Source organism: Eleginops maclovinus, chromosome 1, assembly GCF_036324505.1.
Source record: "Eleginops maclovinus isolate JMC-PN-2008 ecotype Puerto Natales chromosome 1, JC_Emac_rtc_rv5, whole genome shotgun sequence".
NCBI classification, from domain to species: Eukaryota; Metazoa; Chordata; class Actinopteri; order Perciformes; family Eleginopidae; genus Eleginops; species Eleginops maclovinus.
Window position 1 is genome coordinate 13770519 of NC_086349.1, and position 14170 is coordinate 13784688.

The 14170-nt window shown below is 42.6% G+C and overlaps 2 protein-coding genes across 2 annotated transcripts; both read left to right on the forward strand.

The window, feature by feature from the left end:
• Positions 1–281: 281 nt before the first annotated feature.
• Positions 282–5309, forward strand: alx3 (ALX homeobox 3). The gene is made up of 4 exons (XM_063892862.1): positions 282–624; positions 3829–4103; positions 4268–4393; positions 4607–5309. The coding sequence occupies exons 1-4, from the start codon at positions 282–284 to the stop codon at positions 4967–4969; spliced, it is 1107 nt and encodes a 368-aa protein (XP_063748932.1). The 3' UTR covers positions 4970–5309.
• Positions 5310–8400: 3091 nt separating this feature from the next.
• On the forward strand, positions 8401–13056 carry rbm15 (RNA binding motif protein 15). Its single transcript, XM_063888855.1, has one exon. It carries the CDS (start codon positions 8528–8530, stop codon positions 11078–11080), a length of 2553 nt encoding a protein of 850 aa, XP_063744925.1. The 5' UTR covers positions 8401–8527; the 3' UTR covers positions 11081–13056.
• Positions 13057–14170: the final 1114 nt, after the last annotated feature.

Below are 14170 nucleotides of genomic sequence, written 5' to 3' on the forward strand. Positions count from 1 at the left end.
ACACACACACACACACACACACACACACACACACACACACACACACACACACACACACACACACACACACACACACACACACACACAGCCTCTCCCTCTCTCTCTCACTCTGTTTTACGCACGCACACACACTCCAACTCCCGGTTTCACGGGTCTTTGTTTCTGATCTGTTAAATCCCACCCACTTGACAAGAACACAGAATAGAAAAAAAACGTTCTCAGTCAGGCGCCCACACTATCAGCGCCCAGTCGCTGTCTATACTGCCCGCTGGACCCGTAAGATGGAGACGGAGAGTTGTTTGCCTTTCTCTTCGCAGACCAGCAGGAGGACGCCTGAACACTCTCCCAGACTGGAGCACGGCGGCTCCTTTCTCGCCTGCGATGAGCTGCAGAAACCCTCGCACCTTCCTCCTCTTCCTCACCGCCTCAGCCTGCGCGGGGATCTGTACGCCGCTGCCATGGGGAGGTTTGGGGACGCTGCAGCGGACTTTACGCACGGCGCGGCCTCGAACAACCCGCCCGGCTCACCGTCCAAACACAGCAAGTTCTTGGAGAGTATAAACCCGGACCCAAAGGGGACAGCGACAATCGGCAAGACGGCTTTTTATGAGGGCAACTCAGAAGGTGAGTTGGAAAGAATGTAGGCCTATGTGTTACAAACGAATATGTAAAAGCAACAAATCATCTTTCTGCTAACTATAAAAAAACGAATATGTTGTTTGAAAAACACTGCATTTTGATAAGTGATAATAATAAGAGAGAGACATAATAAACAAGTATTTTTGCCAAATTTTGTATGGTGCTAAAATCCTTTCTACAGTATACCACAATGCACAAGTGGGTGTCAAAACAACAAATGGAGAAATAAAAAAAAATAATAATATCTATCCTTTAGAAAACATTGTTAAATTTAGCAATGAATTAAATTACACATCTAAACTGCTTTTCAGTAAATCTCTTTTTCCTGCATTTTGCACGCTTTTCAAATGTATCCTTTTAAAACTAACAATTATAACAAAGTGTTGATTGGCTCTGACTGGTTTTGCAAATGAATGCATTGTGATAAAAATGTCAACACATTTCTTTCACTTGACTTTCCTTAATTTAAAGTGAGAGGTTAAAGGTCAGCTTGCAGCAAGTCAGGTGTGTCATTAGGCTACCAGTCAGTTACCAGCTTTTAGGTTTCATATTTTTTTAATTATAGTCCCTACACTCTTATGTTTCTTATTCTCTTCAGGAGCATGATTTTGTAATGTAAAACACCGGAACTGACTTGGATTTTGCCAGCAGGCGTGCTTGAGTCAGACATTACAGCCTGTAAATGTCAAGCTAGGAAGTAAAGTAACAAAATGTACATTTGCAACCAAACACTGAAGGAACGATGCGCTCCTTCACTTTATTTATTGCTGTTGACGATTCTGCAAAGCAACAGAGGATATGAGCGCAGATGATCTTTGTGATATCTGTGTCCAGAATAATATACAAGGCTTGATTCAAGATCCTGCCAAAGACAGCCAATAGACTTTTTTCACAATTAGTTATGATAACGATATCAGTTGTCCTGTTTGAAAATGGATTTTATTACTTTTCTTCTAAATTGGGTTTTAATAAGAGTAGGCATGTGTGGTCTTCCCATTTATCTGACACACATAGATCCACCTATGCTTGTGCACCGTAAAGTGTTCAGTGTTATTTGATTTAATTTGTAAATGACTGTGTATATTACTCTAAATAAGTAGGGCTTTGCATGCATGTGCAAAAAAGGTCCCGTGTGTGTGTGTCTATACAAACTTCTTTTCATTTGTATGTTTTAGATTTTGGGTTCGTTCACCTTCAAAGGCAGACACGTTTTCCTGTTTTGTATACAGCGGAAGCAAAGTTCCTTGATTGTAGGACAAACCGAAACATTTATAAACTTTCAAGCGTCTTCCCACTTCAATTTTATTATTAATGTTACTTACAATGGATTCTTGAACATTTAGTACAGAACAGGCAGCATTTTATTAATGAGTGCGTAATGGTGAGTTGATCTGAAATTGTTTCTCAATAAACTGCTTAAACTTTTTTAAATGGAAGTATATATTTTTCCAGCAAAAATGGCAAAATGGTTTCTCACTACTTTACAACTAAAAGGTGGTCCGAATACATGTAAGTCTTTAAATAAAAATATTACTTTGAGACTGGGATGGTCTCAATTTAAAGATCTTTATTTCTATATCTTCTAACTATTGGCATACAGATTTAAAAGCAGTGAATATATATCCATTAAATGAACTGGAAAAATAAACTGAAGTTGAATTACTTCTGCAGACCAAGCAGCCCACAAAATAAAAAGCTTACATTTCTACCAAGACTGTGTGTTAGAATGTATCCCCTTGCTCCCAGCATGATGTTCCTACCTATACATTTTGAATTTATCTTATTTGCCTTTTCCTGCATTTCACAAAGATCTCCGGTTACACTAGAGTCAGAGCGGATGTGGATGTTTGACAGGGTAAAAGCTATACAATGTCCTGCGGCCCCAGTTTGAAATTTTAACAGAGAGTATTTGCAGCATGAACTGCAGTGTGAGGTTAGATCTAATGGACATGAGGAAATTAATGTTGCAATGAAAAGTGCTCTCTGTTGGGCCCCATATTGAATTAGGAGAATAGTAAAGTAATGTCTCAGCAGCCCCCAGTAAGTGAGTGCCTGCAGATAGACGGAAAGAGATTTTGTTTTGGAGCTCAGGGTGAAACATAATGAATGCAGACAACAACATTCAAACACTGCGGGAGGGAGCAGGCTTTTCCATGGTCGGTTAACGGGAAAGGGAATTATGCTTTCAGATTTCCCCCTTCCGCTAAATGTCAAGGGCAGTATGTACATTATTTATTTAAAAAATCAGGTGACTTTAACAGATAGGAATTTACAATTTTGTGCTGTTTTCTAGTTTTCTTTCTTTTAATGTTAATATATGGACAATGCAATAATGTTTTCCATATAATAACTTGGTTTGTCGGTTGAGAAAGTGCACTGTAGCATTTTCTTTTTATAAGTTTCCAAATACAAATCAAATCAGTTTTTTTATTGATTGTCTTGTGGGTTTAATTCAAACCAACTCACTGAGAGTTTACTGTGGGATGTTTCAGCTAATCAAATTAAATTGCTGTTGAACTGAATTAGTGTTGTGCGTGTTGCTTTGTCCAGTACCACAGTTCAGCCTCTTATAGTTGAGTTCAGGAATCAAATTTAGAAGCATTCAAAACAAGCAAGATGTTCAGACAAAATGTTTGATGCGTTATGCTGTTCAATTAGATTTTGTAGAATTATAGAAATTTGGTCTTTTTTCCCAGCAATGAAAATGGGAATACTTGATCATTTAGTTATTTGCAGTGCTGCCTAACATGCAAAGAGATTTGGTTTCCAGCACTGGCCTTTTCTGTAAAAAAGTGTGTTTGTTATTCTACATTTTTCGGCAACCATCAAAACTTTATATTTCTTCACTTTATATTAGCTTTACTTAACCACAAAAGCTCATTTTCATTTGAAAAACAGTTTTAACAGACTCAACAAATAAGTTGAGAGGATGAGACTTAAACAATGCTAAAATGTGTTTTGACTTTGTCTTCCTTCAAAAGAAATGCTACAAAATGTACCAGATGTTGATTATTTCATATTAAAGTAAAAATACACTCTGAAAATCAGTGGTACCTTTAAGCCCTAACAGCAGTCTAAAAGGCTTACAAAATAAATATATTTTGATGAAATGACAACACAATACTTTACGTTTGTGTGAATATTTATTGTTGAGTATATTACATTTTCTGTATGCGCTTCATGTCACAGCCAGAGAGAAAGGAGCTCCAAAGACAATGGGCTATCCTGGCCTTGGCACAGACTGTTGTGGGAAGCTGAAAGAACCTGGCGGGGGTCTGCATGGCGACTCTATCGCCGACTCCATTGACCTATCGGGCAAGAACAAGAAACGACGCAATCGCACCACCTTCAGCACCTTCCAGCTGGAGGAGCTGGAGAAAGTGTTTCAGAAGACACATTACCCTGACGTGTATGCCCGGGAGCAGCTGGCCCTGAGGACCGAGCTCACTGAGGCTCGGGTTCAGGTGTGTTAGAAAACGGGATGAACATTTTTCAATATTTTCTGAAAAATGTAAAGACCAAATGTATATTTAATAATCCAAAAGAAAGATAATTATAGATTGCTGCCCTGAACAAGATCAATTGTCTCTGAAAACGTTCATGTTCTTGTTTATTTTTGTATTGAAAGGTTTGGTTCCAGAATCGTAGAGCCAAGTGGAGGAAACGGGAACGCTATGGGAAGATCCAGGATGTCCGCAACCACTTTGCTGCTACATATGATATCTCTCTTCTCCCTCGCCATGATACATATCAGGTAGACCACCGCTGATCTCGCATGACATGCATGTTGTAGTGGAAGCGTTAGTAAACATGTCACCCTGCTGGGAACTTGTTTTGTTTTCAAGCCCATCCAACCTTTGAATATATTGTATCTTAATTTTGGGTTAGTAGCATTAAGAATGAAATGTTTTCATGTCCATTCCATCAAATTCCAAATGTGTCTTATCTTAAATCTCCTCACGTGCAGATGCAGGGCAACCTGTGGGCCGGGGCGGCATCCGGGGGAGGCGGGGCTCCGGGTGCTGGTTGCGTCCTAGGAGCGGACTCCATCCCCTCGTCCTGTATGAGTCCATACCCTCACTCCCACAGCAACCTGCAGGGCTTCATGGGTATGCCCCCATCCCAGAGCCATCCCCATCCCCATCACCACCACCACCACCACCCGTCTCACCATCCGGGCATCAACGGCCTGTATTCACTCCACAGCTTCCCAGGCGGCCTCGGTCCCCATTCCATGGAGGGGCCGGAGACCGACTACAAGCCGACGGGCCTTGTGGCGCTGCGTATGAAAGCCAAAGAGCCAGGCAGCATCCTCTCCTGGCCTACATGACCACAACAGAGCCAGCTCCACATTATGCACTGACTGAGCCAAAGCATACTACATCCTTGACCCATACACATCCCTCAATGTACACACTCCCCTCAGCATATGTTTCAAATAATTCCTCTTAACTGTTATGTGAGCCAACTTCGAGGCTTTCTATCATTATGAAGATTTTTAAAAATATGAATTTCATAAACATTGGGGGCCACTTGAGCCTCAAGCACGAAACCCTATTGTATATAAACTATTGTTACCAGTTTTAGATGAATATCCCAATGCTGAGACCAAAGAGGAAATATTATTTAAGCATGTAAAAATTGTAATTATCGTATTAATCATTGTTTTTTTGTTTGACTGTTGTGCTTTATAGTGTGACCCGTAATAAAGGCCTCCATCTAAATCTTCTGTCTTGTTCAGCAGGGAACTAGTTTTGGGAAAATACATTAAGATAATGGGACACAAACAACCTCAGCTTGAATTATTTTATGCTATTATAAAAGACAAAACTAAATTGTGACTCATATTTAACTAGGAATTTGGTTTGCGAGTCAAAAATCCTTGGAGGCTGTGGTTGCCATAAACACAAAGACTTCTGCTGTGTAGGAAGTGAACTTCTTCTTACTAGGGAAATACACAAAAAGAGTTAAGGTTTGCAGCATGGGCCTCACTTCAAGATCCTTCAGGTAGCACCTTATGTATCAGCAGCGTGTGGCAGGCTCATTTATGAGACGCGAACTGAGTTGCCACACTGCTTTACTTATGATACAGTAAAGAGCCTCCCACTGAAGGATGGCTTTCCATTTGACGTCAGTGGTCAAACATGACCAACTGAGTAATCACTAACAGAAGAAATCGGGATGACAATGTTTTGATTGTGCTATCCACTAAAGTGATTTTAAATTTTTAAATACTGTTGTGTCTATTGAAAAAATAAGACATCAATATATTCCTGTGGCATACATAGTCTTGTATTTATTCTGAATGCATTCATAAAGTTTTTAGGAAATGCAAGCTGTGCTTTACCCCAAAACAATTAACTTTATTGTCAAGAAAACACTGAATCGCATCGTACCATCCCATCTGTTGAATATCTTCCACAGATGCACAATCATTTAAATCTGTGAGGCATTGAGAATGCAACTTGTCACCATTGGACAAAACACGTCCAAATCCTGCTTACTCCCCAGAGGTGATACTGGCTCTCCGTTCCTTCAGTCTGTGTCGGGGTTTTGTGTGAGCCACTAACATGTGGTTCCAATAGAAGAAAGCAGAAACCCATCAGAAACACTTTCCACACCCACAGCTTCGAATTCCAGCCAGGCCCTGGGAGACGGCAGCCCTCACTGAAGTTTCAGTCCCCCTGATTAAATCTCAGATTAAGTGGAGGAGATAAGGAGACCTGTCAGTAGGGATAAGGGATTGAGGAGATGGTCATCTTTAGGAAAGCTGAAGAAATAGCAGATGGTGTATCAGTGCTCAATTTTAATATTTGTTTTTTGATAAGGAGTAGGTTAACCAAATGATCTGTCCATGAACAGAAGAGGAAACTCAGTGGCTTTGTGAATTAGATCTGCAACTCTTGAACACTGCCAGCACAGATGTAATAGAATATTTGACAATAAAATAAATGCACCATGGTATATTCCACTTAAAATAAGATCACAATGAATGATCTCTTCTTCCAACAGTTTTTATTACATTGTCATGCAAGTATCACTGACGTGGCACAAGCTTTGATCTGTATAAACTCAATACATCATGCTGCAGAGGCCCTGTATGATTTGTCACAAATGAAAAGAAAAATGTTTAGGTAAGAGTGCGCAATGCTGGGAGAAGTTATTAACTGAGTATCACTCTGTGTGTAAGGGTCATCGGGTGAAGACTGCCACTAGGGTCTGGAAATTACTATACCCTCAGTCTCATTAATGGACAAAAAATATGATTTAATGCTCATTAAAATCTGCACAGCTGCCTGCTGGCCACTGTTCTGAGCTTTGATCTCAACAAGATTTATCTTGGCCTTGAAGTGCAGTTATTGTGACACATCAGATCCTCGTGAAGTAGTCAAACAGCATTAAGCTGAACAATGTGTTAGCACAGTGCTGCCAACTCAGTACCACATTCAAACTGTGGAATAGCCAGTTGTTTGGCTGCTTTCAGACATTTATAAGTGCAAGTTAATATAGCAGTTTATTATCTACAGGAAAAGAAACACAGTGACAGACTGAGTAGAACTTTTAACAATAATATGTTTTAGAGTGTTTTATTTAGTATTATTTTAGCATGTTTCAAACTAACGTTTGATTCATTATTGGGAGGTGAATAACCCAAATAGTCACTTTTTATCTGCTTTCAACCTCTTCAAACTATTAAACAACATGCTTAGACGTAACCTATGAAATTCCTTTATATATTGTACTTAACCTACAACACTTTGAGGCGACTTATTACTTATTAACTTGGTTATTAACTCTTTTTTTAAATCACACAATATGACTAGAGCTTGGAAACGTTACACCTTTGAGAAGTTGCCAAATAACTTGTTGATCGGCAGCTTGCTTTGTCCAGACACCTACGGAGAAATCCCTATCCAAGCCAAGGTCATTTTTAAGGATTTGTGAAGGGTTTAAGTGCTACTTAACCTTTCTAGCTGGGCTGTTCAACTACTGCCACCTTGTGGTATCCTATTCGACTATCCTAGGTCAACTTGTGTAAACAGTTCCTCTATCCCTCTCTACAACATAATTGTTGTGGTTCCCTGTAAAAGGAAAAGTTAGTATGTCAGTAACCATTTAAAACAATAGATCATTAATGCATACTAATGTCAGCATTACTCTCTTTTTGCTTCAAATATGCATTGCTTGTATACATCTGTACTGCTTTTAACAACTGTATGTCCCATTGCAACATTTATACAACACGGCCTGTTTTTGTTTTGATGTAATTTATAAAGTCTTTCGTGACGCCCTGGCATCTGATTTCTGACAAAAAGTAGGTCATTGGCAAATTCTTGCATTTTTTGGGGTATATTTATTCGTTTGCAATGTCTCTTTTCTCAAAGAAATCACACTCATAAACTAAAAAAGACGTACTCCTGCAAAAAGGGGACATTTTAGATATTTAGTCAGTTTGTGTATACTTTATTTGACTGGGAATGGACACCATGCAGAAAAAAGAATAACAAATGACATTCAAATATACACTCAATTAATTATAAATGTCAAAATTGGTGCCTGATTACAGGACATAGAAGATCTCCTCCTTGTTTTTCCCACCGCACTTAATTTCTTTATAAAAAAGTGAATCACACATTAACACTAATTTCCATCTAAATGGCTCAGTGGATGATTGACAGCTGCTTTAAAGTTTTCCACCCACTTTTTCAACCAATCAGGACGAATGGGCGGGCCTCCACAGTAATCTTTACAAAATGGCGACTGTTGTTGTTTTGCCGCAGGGTCAGTGAATAAATCCGTTTTTCATTTCAATCGTTCTCTGCACATATTTGCAGAAACAACCGTTAAAAGCCAAGGCGTCCCGAGGGTCGGCTCCGTGTGGACTGAAATGAAAGGTAAAGAGCGGTCGCCGATTAAAAAACGCTCCCGGGCCCTGGACGATATACGAGACCGGGGAGGATGCCACCCGACCAGCAAGAAAATGGGGGCTCTCTCCGTGTCCACCGGGAGTAATAATGGGAATAGCTCGACGAAAAACGACGGAGGCTCGACGAGAAGGAGTCTGCTGGCTGAAAAAAGAGACAGAGATTTCGACGGGCACAGTCGGACTGGAAATAATCACGGCTGTCAGTCTGCAGTCGCCAGCTCCGTGGGTAAAAACCACAGCCTGAGCCTGACGCTGGATTTAGCCCCTGCGAGGACCACCTCTCGGGGGGAGCAGCGGGTGCAGCCGCCCGGTGCAGAGAGTGAGTACAAAACCCTCAAAATAAGCGACCTGGGCACCCAGCTGAACGACGAGGACATAGAGGATGGACTTTTTCATGAATTTAAGAAATTTGGAGATGTGAGCGTCAAGATAAGCCGCAGCAACGACGAGCGGATCGCGTTTGTGAATTTCAGGAAGCCGGAGGACGCTCGTGCCGCAAAGCACGCGCGGGGCCGGCTGGTGCTGTATGACCGGCCACTGAAAATAGAGGCAGTGTACATCAACCGGAGGAGAAGCCGCTCCCCTGTGGAGAGAGACTTGTATGGGGCAGCTCCCAGCCACAGACATTTGCAGAGACCCCTGTCGCCCACTGGGCTCGGATACAGAGACTACCGGCTGCAGCAGCTGGCCCTGGGCCGGCTGCCCCCTCCCCCGCCGCCCCCTCTGCCCAGAGAGCTGGAGCGGGACCGGGAGTTTGCCCTGTTCGAAGCCAGGACGCGACCAGCTTTCATTGCAGAGCGAGCAGCCTTTCGAGAAGAGGATTTTATATCTCCAGAAGATGACCAAAGAGCCAATAGGACGTTGTTTTTAGGCAATCTGGATACAACTGTGACTGAAGCAGACCTGAGGAGAGCTTTTGACAGGTTTGGGATCATAACAGAAGTGGACATTAAAAGACCCACACGGGGACAAACCAGCACATATGGATTTTTGAAATTTGAGAATCTGGACATGGCTCATCGTGCTAAATTAAGCATGTCTGGCAAAATAGTGGGACACAACCCCATAAAGATTGGCTATGGTAAAGCAACTCCCACCACACGCCTGTGGGTTGGGGGACTTGGGCCATGGGTTCCTGTTGCTGCCCTGGCAAGAGAGTTTGATCGCTTTGGCACTATAAGAACCATTGACTTCAGAAAGGGGGACACTTGGGCCTATATTCAGTATGAAAGTCTGGATGCTGCACAGGCGGCATGCACACACATGAGGGGCTTCCCACTGGGGGGTCCAGAGAGAAGACTTAGAGTGGACTTTGCTGACACTGAGCATCGCTACCAGCAGCAGTTCCTGCAGCCTCTCCCTATACCACCATTTGATATGGTGGCAGAGTCTTTTGTCCACCGTGCCACACCTGAACCCCTGAGGGTCAGGGAACGGACTCCACCTCCTCTTCACTTCAGGGAGAGAGAGCTCTTTCCCGGAACTGAGTGGCCCAACCCAGCCATTCGAGATCGGGTTCGAGCCTCACCCTTTGAGCCTCTGGAGCACTTGGAACGTGAGCGACGGGCACGAGAGCCCTGGTCTTTGGAGCGAGAGCTGCAGGGACGAGAACCTCCACGAAAGCGACGTGCAATGGAAGACGGACGCCACATAGACCCCTCCCCTGACAGCACTGAAAGGACACTAAGGCGTAGGCGTGCTTCTCCAGATTGCAGTCCTGGAGGTAGCAGCAGAGACGGAGGGCGCTTCAGTGACTCAGATCGGCCCCTTCGGGGAGAGCGACCCTCCCCCGCACGAGAGGGCCACAGCAGCCTTGAAAGAGGCGGGGCTGAGCGGAGACTCAAAAGCCAGAATCTCTCTGACAAGGGACCTTTAGGCAGCGGTGTTTCAGCAGTTGGAGAGCGTAAGCGCAAAGCAGGTGACGGTGGTAAGGGGCCGGCCAAGAGGGAACGTTCTGAAATCAGTTCCAAGGGAGGCCAGGCGTCCAAACCAGATGGCAGCAAACTCGGTTTGGCCTGGCATGGCATGCTTCTGCTCAAGAACAGCAACTTTCCAGCCAACATGCACCTGCTGGAGGGCGATCACAACGTGGCCAGCGACCTACTTGCAGAGGGCACATCAGGAAGGCAGGTGGGAGAGCTAAAGATTACTCAGCGTCTCCGTCTAGACCAGCCCAAGCTCGACGAGGTGTCCCGGCGCATCAAGGTGGCGGGTCCCGGTGGCTACGCCATCCTGCTGGCAGTTCCTGGTCCCACAGAGGATTCATCTTCATCAGACCCTGCATCATCAACACAGCGTCCGCTTCGCAACCTGGTGTCCTACCTCAACCAGAAACAAGCAGCCGGAGTCATCAGCCTGCCTGTGGGAGGGAGCCGGGATAAAGACAACACGGGGGTTCTTCATGCTTTCCCTCCCTGTGATTTCTCCCAACAGTTCCTGGATTCCTCTGCCAAAGCTCTGGCTAAAAGCGAAGAGGACTATCTGGTCATGATTGTGGTCCGTGGAGCATCTTAAAAAAAAAAAAAATCTGAACTCTCAAGTGTTGTTAAAAAATAAGGAATCTGCTGTATGTCAGTAACTATTGCATGCTGTGTGTTCTGCATTATAGGGTACACTAGTATGGTTCCTTAGTGTTTGTATGTTGCCATGTAATCCACTCAAAGGACAAATGGTGCCCTCCTACAAAACTAAAAGGACGTGTGTTTTTTGGAAATTATTTTTGAAAGGTTGTATGAATTGCTTACGAAATCATAAACCTGCAGTAATTCAGTCAAATTACAGGAAAATATGAGGAGCATTCATTAAATACATTTCAGTTTCATTTAAAAAGAAATAGACGATAAAACACTTTTTTGGGGTTGATTTACCCGTTAAACATTTTAGCTTAGCCAACTCTTCTACAAGAAAACAAATTGAGAATTTACAAATGGATTGAGTGGACACAATAACACCTCTACTACGGTAAAACCAAAAACAATAGCCTCCAAAGCTACTATAGGGCCCCTTTCACTCTGTTACCAAAAGCTGGAAATGACAAGCTTAACAAAGGTCTGGGCTATCATTCTGCTTACCGTTAAACTGTATAGTTATTATTGTGTCTACATCCTGAACAGACGCTTTAATGAGAATCAAAAAACATCATTTTTTTAAGCTTCAAGTTACAGTGCAATAATATTTCTGCTCTGTTATCTGTTTTTAATGAATGGAAACCATTATTAGACATTTTTGGAGGTTTTCATTGAAGGTGTAGTAGTTGAGTTGGTACTGCAAAGCTGATCAGGATGAGAACCCTGGTCACACTACTCTTCTTCAGCTCTTCACAATCAGGTTTCTAGATATCTTGCCTTCACCAGGCTTTGATATCAACAAAATAGTTTAAGAGGTGAATGGAGTGTGGTGTACTGAAGAAGAGTTGTGTTTTAATTTTGATACACTCTCACTGGCCTGCCTGTGTGTGTGCTCAAGTTACCAACCACTTTGAAGGTCTCACCAGTTAAAGGGTCAATAGTGAAGCTCACACATTGTTTGAAAAGTTACAAATCAGGTTCATACTGTTGATTTGAGAGTATCTTTTATTCATGTGTTCCTCAATATTAGAACACCAAATTGCAAGATAGACAATGAATTCAGTTTGTTTAATGGTAAATCTAAATAGTCAACTCTGTGGAGTGCTGAATACTAATTCGCCCAGGGAACCGCCCATAACAACAGTCATAGCTTAGTAAAACAAATACTAACATGTTTTCACATTTTATTTTGTGCATCCCTACCTTAGAAATGGTTGTGTAATGTGATCTTTAAAAAAAACTACAGTAGTAATGGATAAAAAAAAAAAGCTTAGAGAGTTTTGTGTTGTTTCATTTATTGCTCTGAAACAAGTAGGTCCTCTAAGAATAATAATATTCAGTATCAGTAATATGTTGGTACAAAGTTACAGGAATTTGCTATTTGTTCAGTAAGTAGGTCTGTGTAAATCAAAGTTTTAGAAATTATTTAACAGTTCATGTTTGAATTTTAATTTTAGAGGTATAAATTGGACTATATCTTACTCATGCCTGCCAACATGTTCCCAAGGCCTACTTGCCGTGTTTTGTTTTGCCATTGTATGTTTGTCATGCAATAGTAACCCACCCTGAATTATGATTTGCTGAGTTTGGTTTAATATGTATTGAAAACATTAATATGTCAGAAAATGGTTGTGTGTGAACAACACAGCCACTTCAACATTGGACTCTATGAGGAGACGAATGCAGAGCTGAATCCTCTGCAGAGATGTTTGTGAGTCCTCCCTAAAGAGGCTACTTTAAAGTTGTGTATCCCATCTGCACCTGTGATGACTTCTGTTTAAAATGGAAAATTGAGCAATGTACACTTTGATGTCATGGGAAAGGAAAATCCGTAGAGCCCATGCGAAGCTGTTCACATACCTGCAAGTGCGTTTGGGCACTTAATGTGACCGATTATCAATAAATTGTTCATTTGAAGGGAAACATGTTTCTTCGATGGAAGTGAATTGAAGAAAAACGCTGCACTGCCTTATTGTGTTTCGAAGGAGTTGTCACTTGAAATTTTGTTTCTGCACACGAAAAGGGAGACAATTTGCAGATTGTTTAGCACCAGTGGAGAAAGACCCCGTTTCGTGTGAGGATCACTGTTCGCTTACAGGCCTGTTCTGAGCTCGTGAGTTGCCCATCTTAAATTACTCCCTCATGATCCCCTGTTATACACTCAACGTTTCCTGTTGGCATGTGAACACCTGATCAGGATGGAGGAGCGTCGCTGCCTCTTGTGAGCAGCCAGTTTTCAGTGTGAACCAATGATGGAGTTCGGGAGTCGCGGGCGGGAGCAAACAGCAGCCCGTGCCAGTTTCCTGTTGTTTTACTCTAAAGCTGTTCATGTGCATTGTTCCTGGTTCTGAATAGGAGCTCAGGAATTCCCATCACCGGCCGACACACACTCCACACGGGAGATTGTGGGGGACACTGCTCGGAAATTTCCATAGCAAGCTGTCCCCCTGCAGAGGCCCAGCTGAACCACTGGGCTCATTTGTCTTTATTATTCTTTGCCCAGTTATGATTTGATTTGACTTAATTTTCGGCTCAGGGCAGTGGATTGGCCCATCTAGGAATATTGTTTGTGTTCTCCTCTGATTGAACCCTCTCCGAGGAGACGAGTGAAGAAGTGTGTTTGCTGTGCGCAGGCTTCACTCCATCGTCTGCCGAGGTCTGCTGCGGCATGGGAATCAAAACTAGCAGGCCAAAACGTGTACTGTTTTTGACACATGAAAGGAATCCACATGGCGGACCACCCCTGACCCCCCAACCAAATTCTTCTAGGAGACCTGTTTTTATGTTTAAGTTTAAGGCCACAATATACAGGGAAGAAAGTTTTCCATTTCCTCCTACCATCCATTTTAGTTATAGCAGTGTGAAAACAAATGCTGTGTCCTGTGCTGAGATGGACACCTTTCTTCACTAGAGAAACATTGCCCTCTTGAGGACCATGAAGCTCCTGCTCCCCTCTCTCAGTCTACCTGACAAATCACACTCGAGCACAGCAGACAGCGAGGACAGAGCTGGTGTCACTCTGCGACTGCTGTATAGA

Excerpts from the sequence above, each read along its gene's own strand:
- alx3 (XM_063892862.1), top strand. The coding sequence starts at position 282 with ATGGAGACGGAGAGTTGTTTGCCTTTCTCTTCGCAGACCAGCAGGAGG. Across the intron at positions 625-3,828 it reads TTATGAGGGCAACTCAGAAG|CCAGAGAGAAAGGAGCTCCA; the intron begins GTGAGTTGGAAA and ends TTCATGTCACAG. Across the intron at positions 4,104-4,267 it reads TCACTGAGGCTCGGGTTCAG|GTTTGGTTCCAGAATCGTAG; the intron begins GTGTGTTAGAAA and ends TTGTATTGAAAG.
- rbm15 (XM_063888855.1), top strand. The coding sequence starts at position 8,528 with ATGAAAGGTAAAGAGCGGTCGCCGATTAAAAAACGCTCCCGGGCCCTG.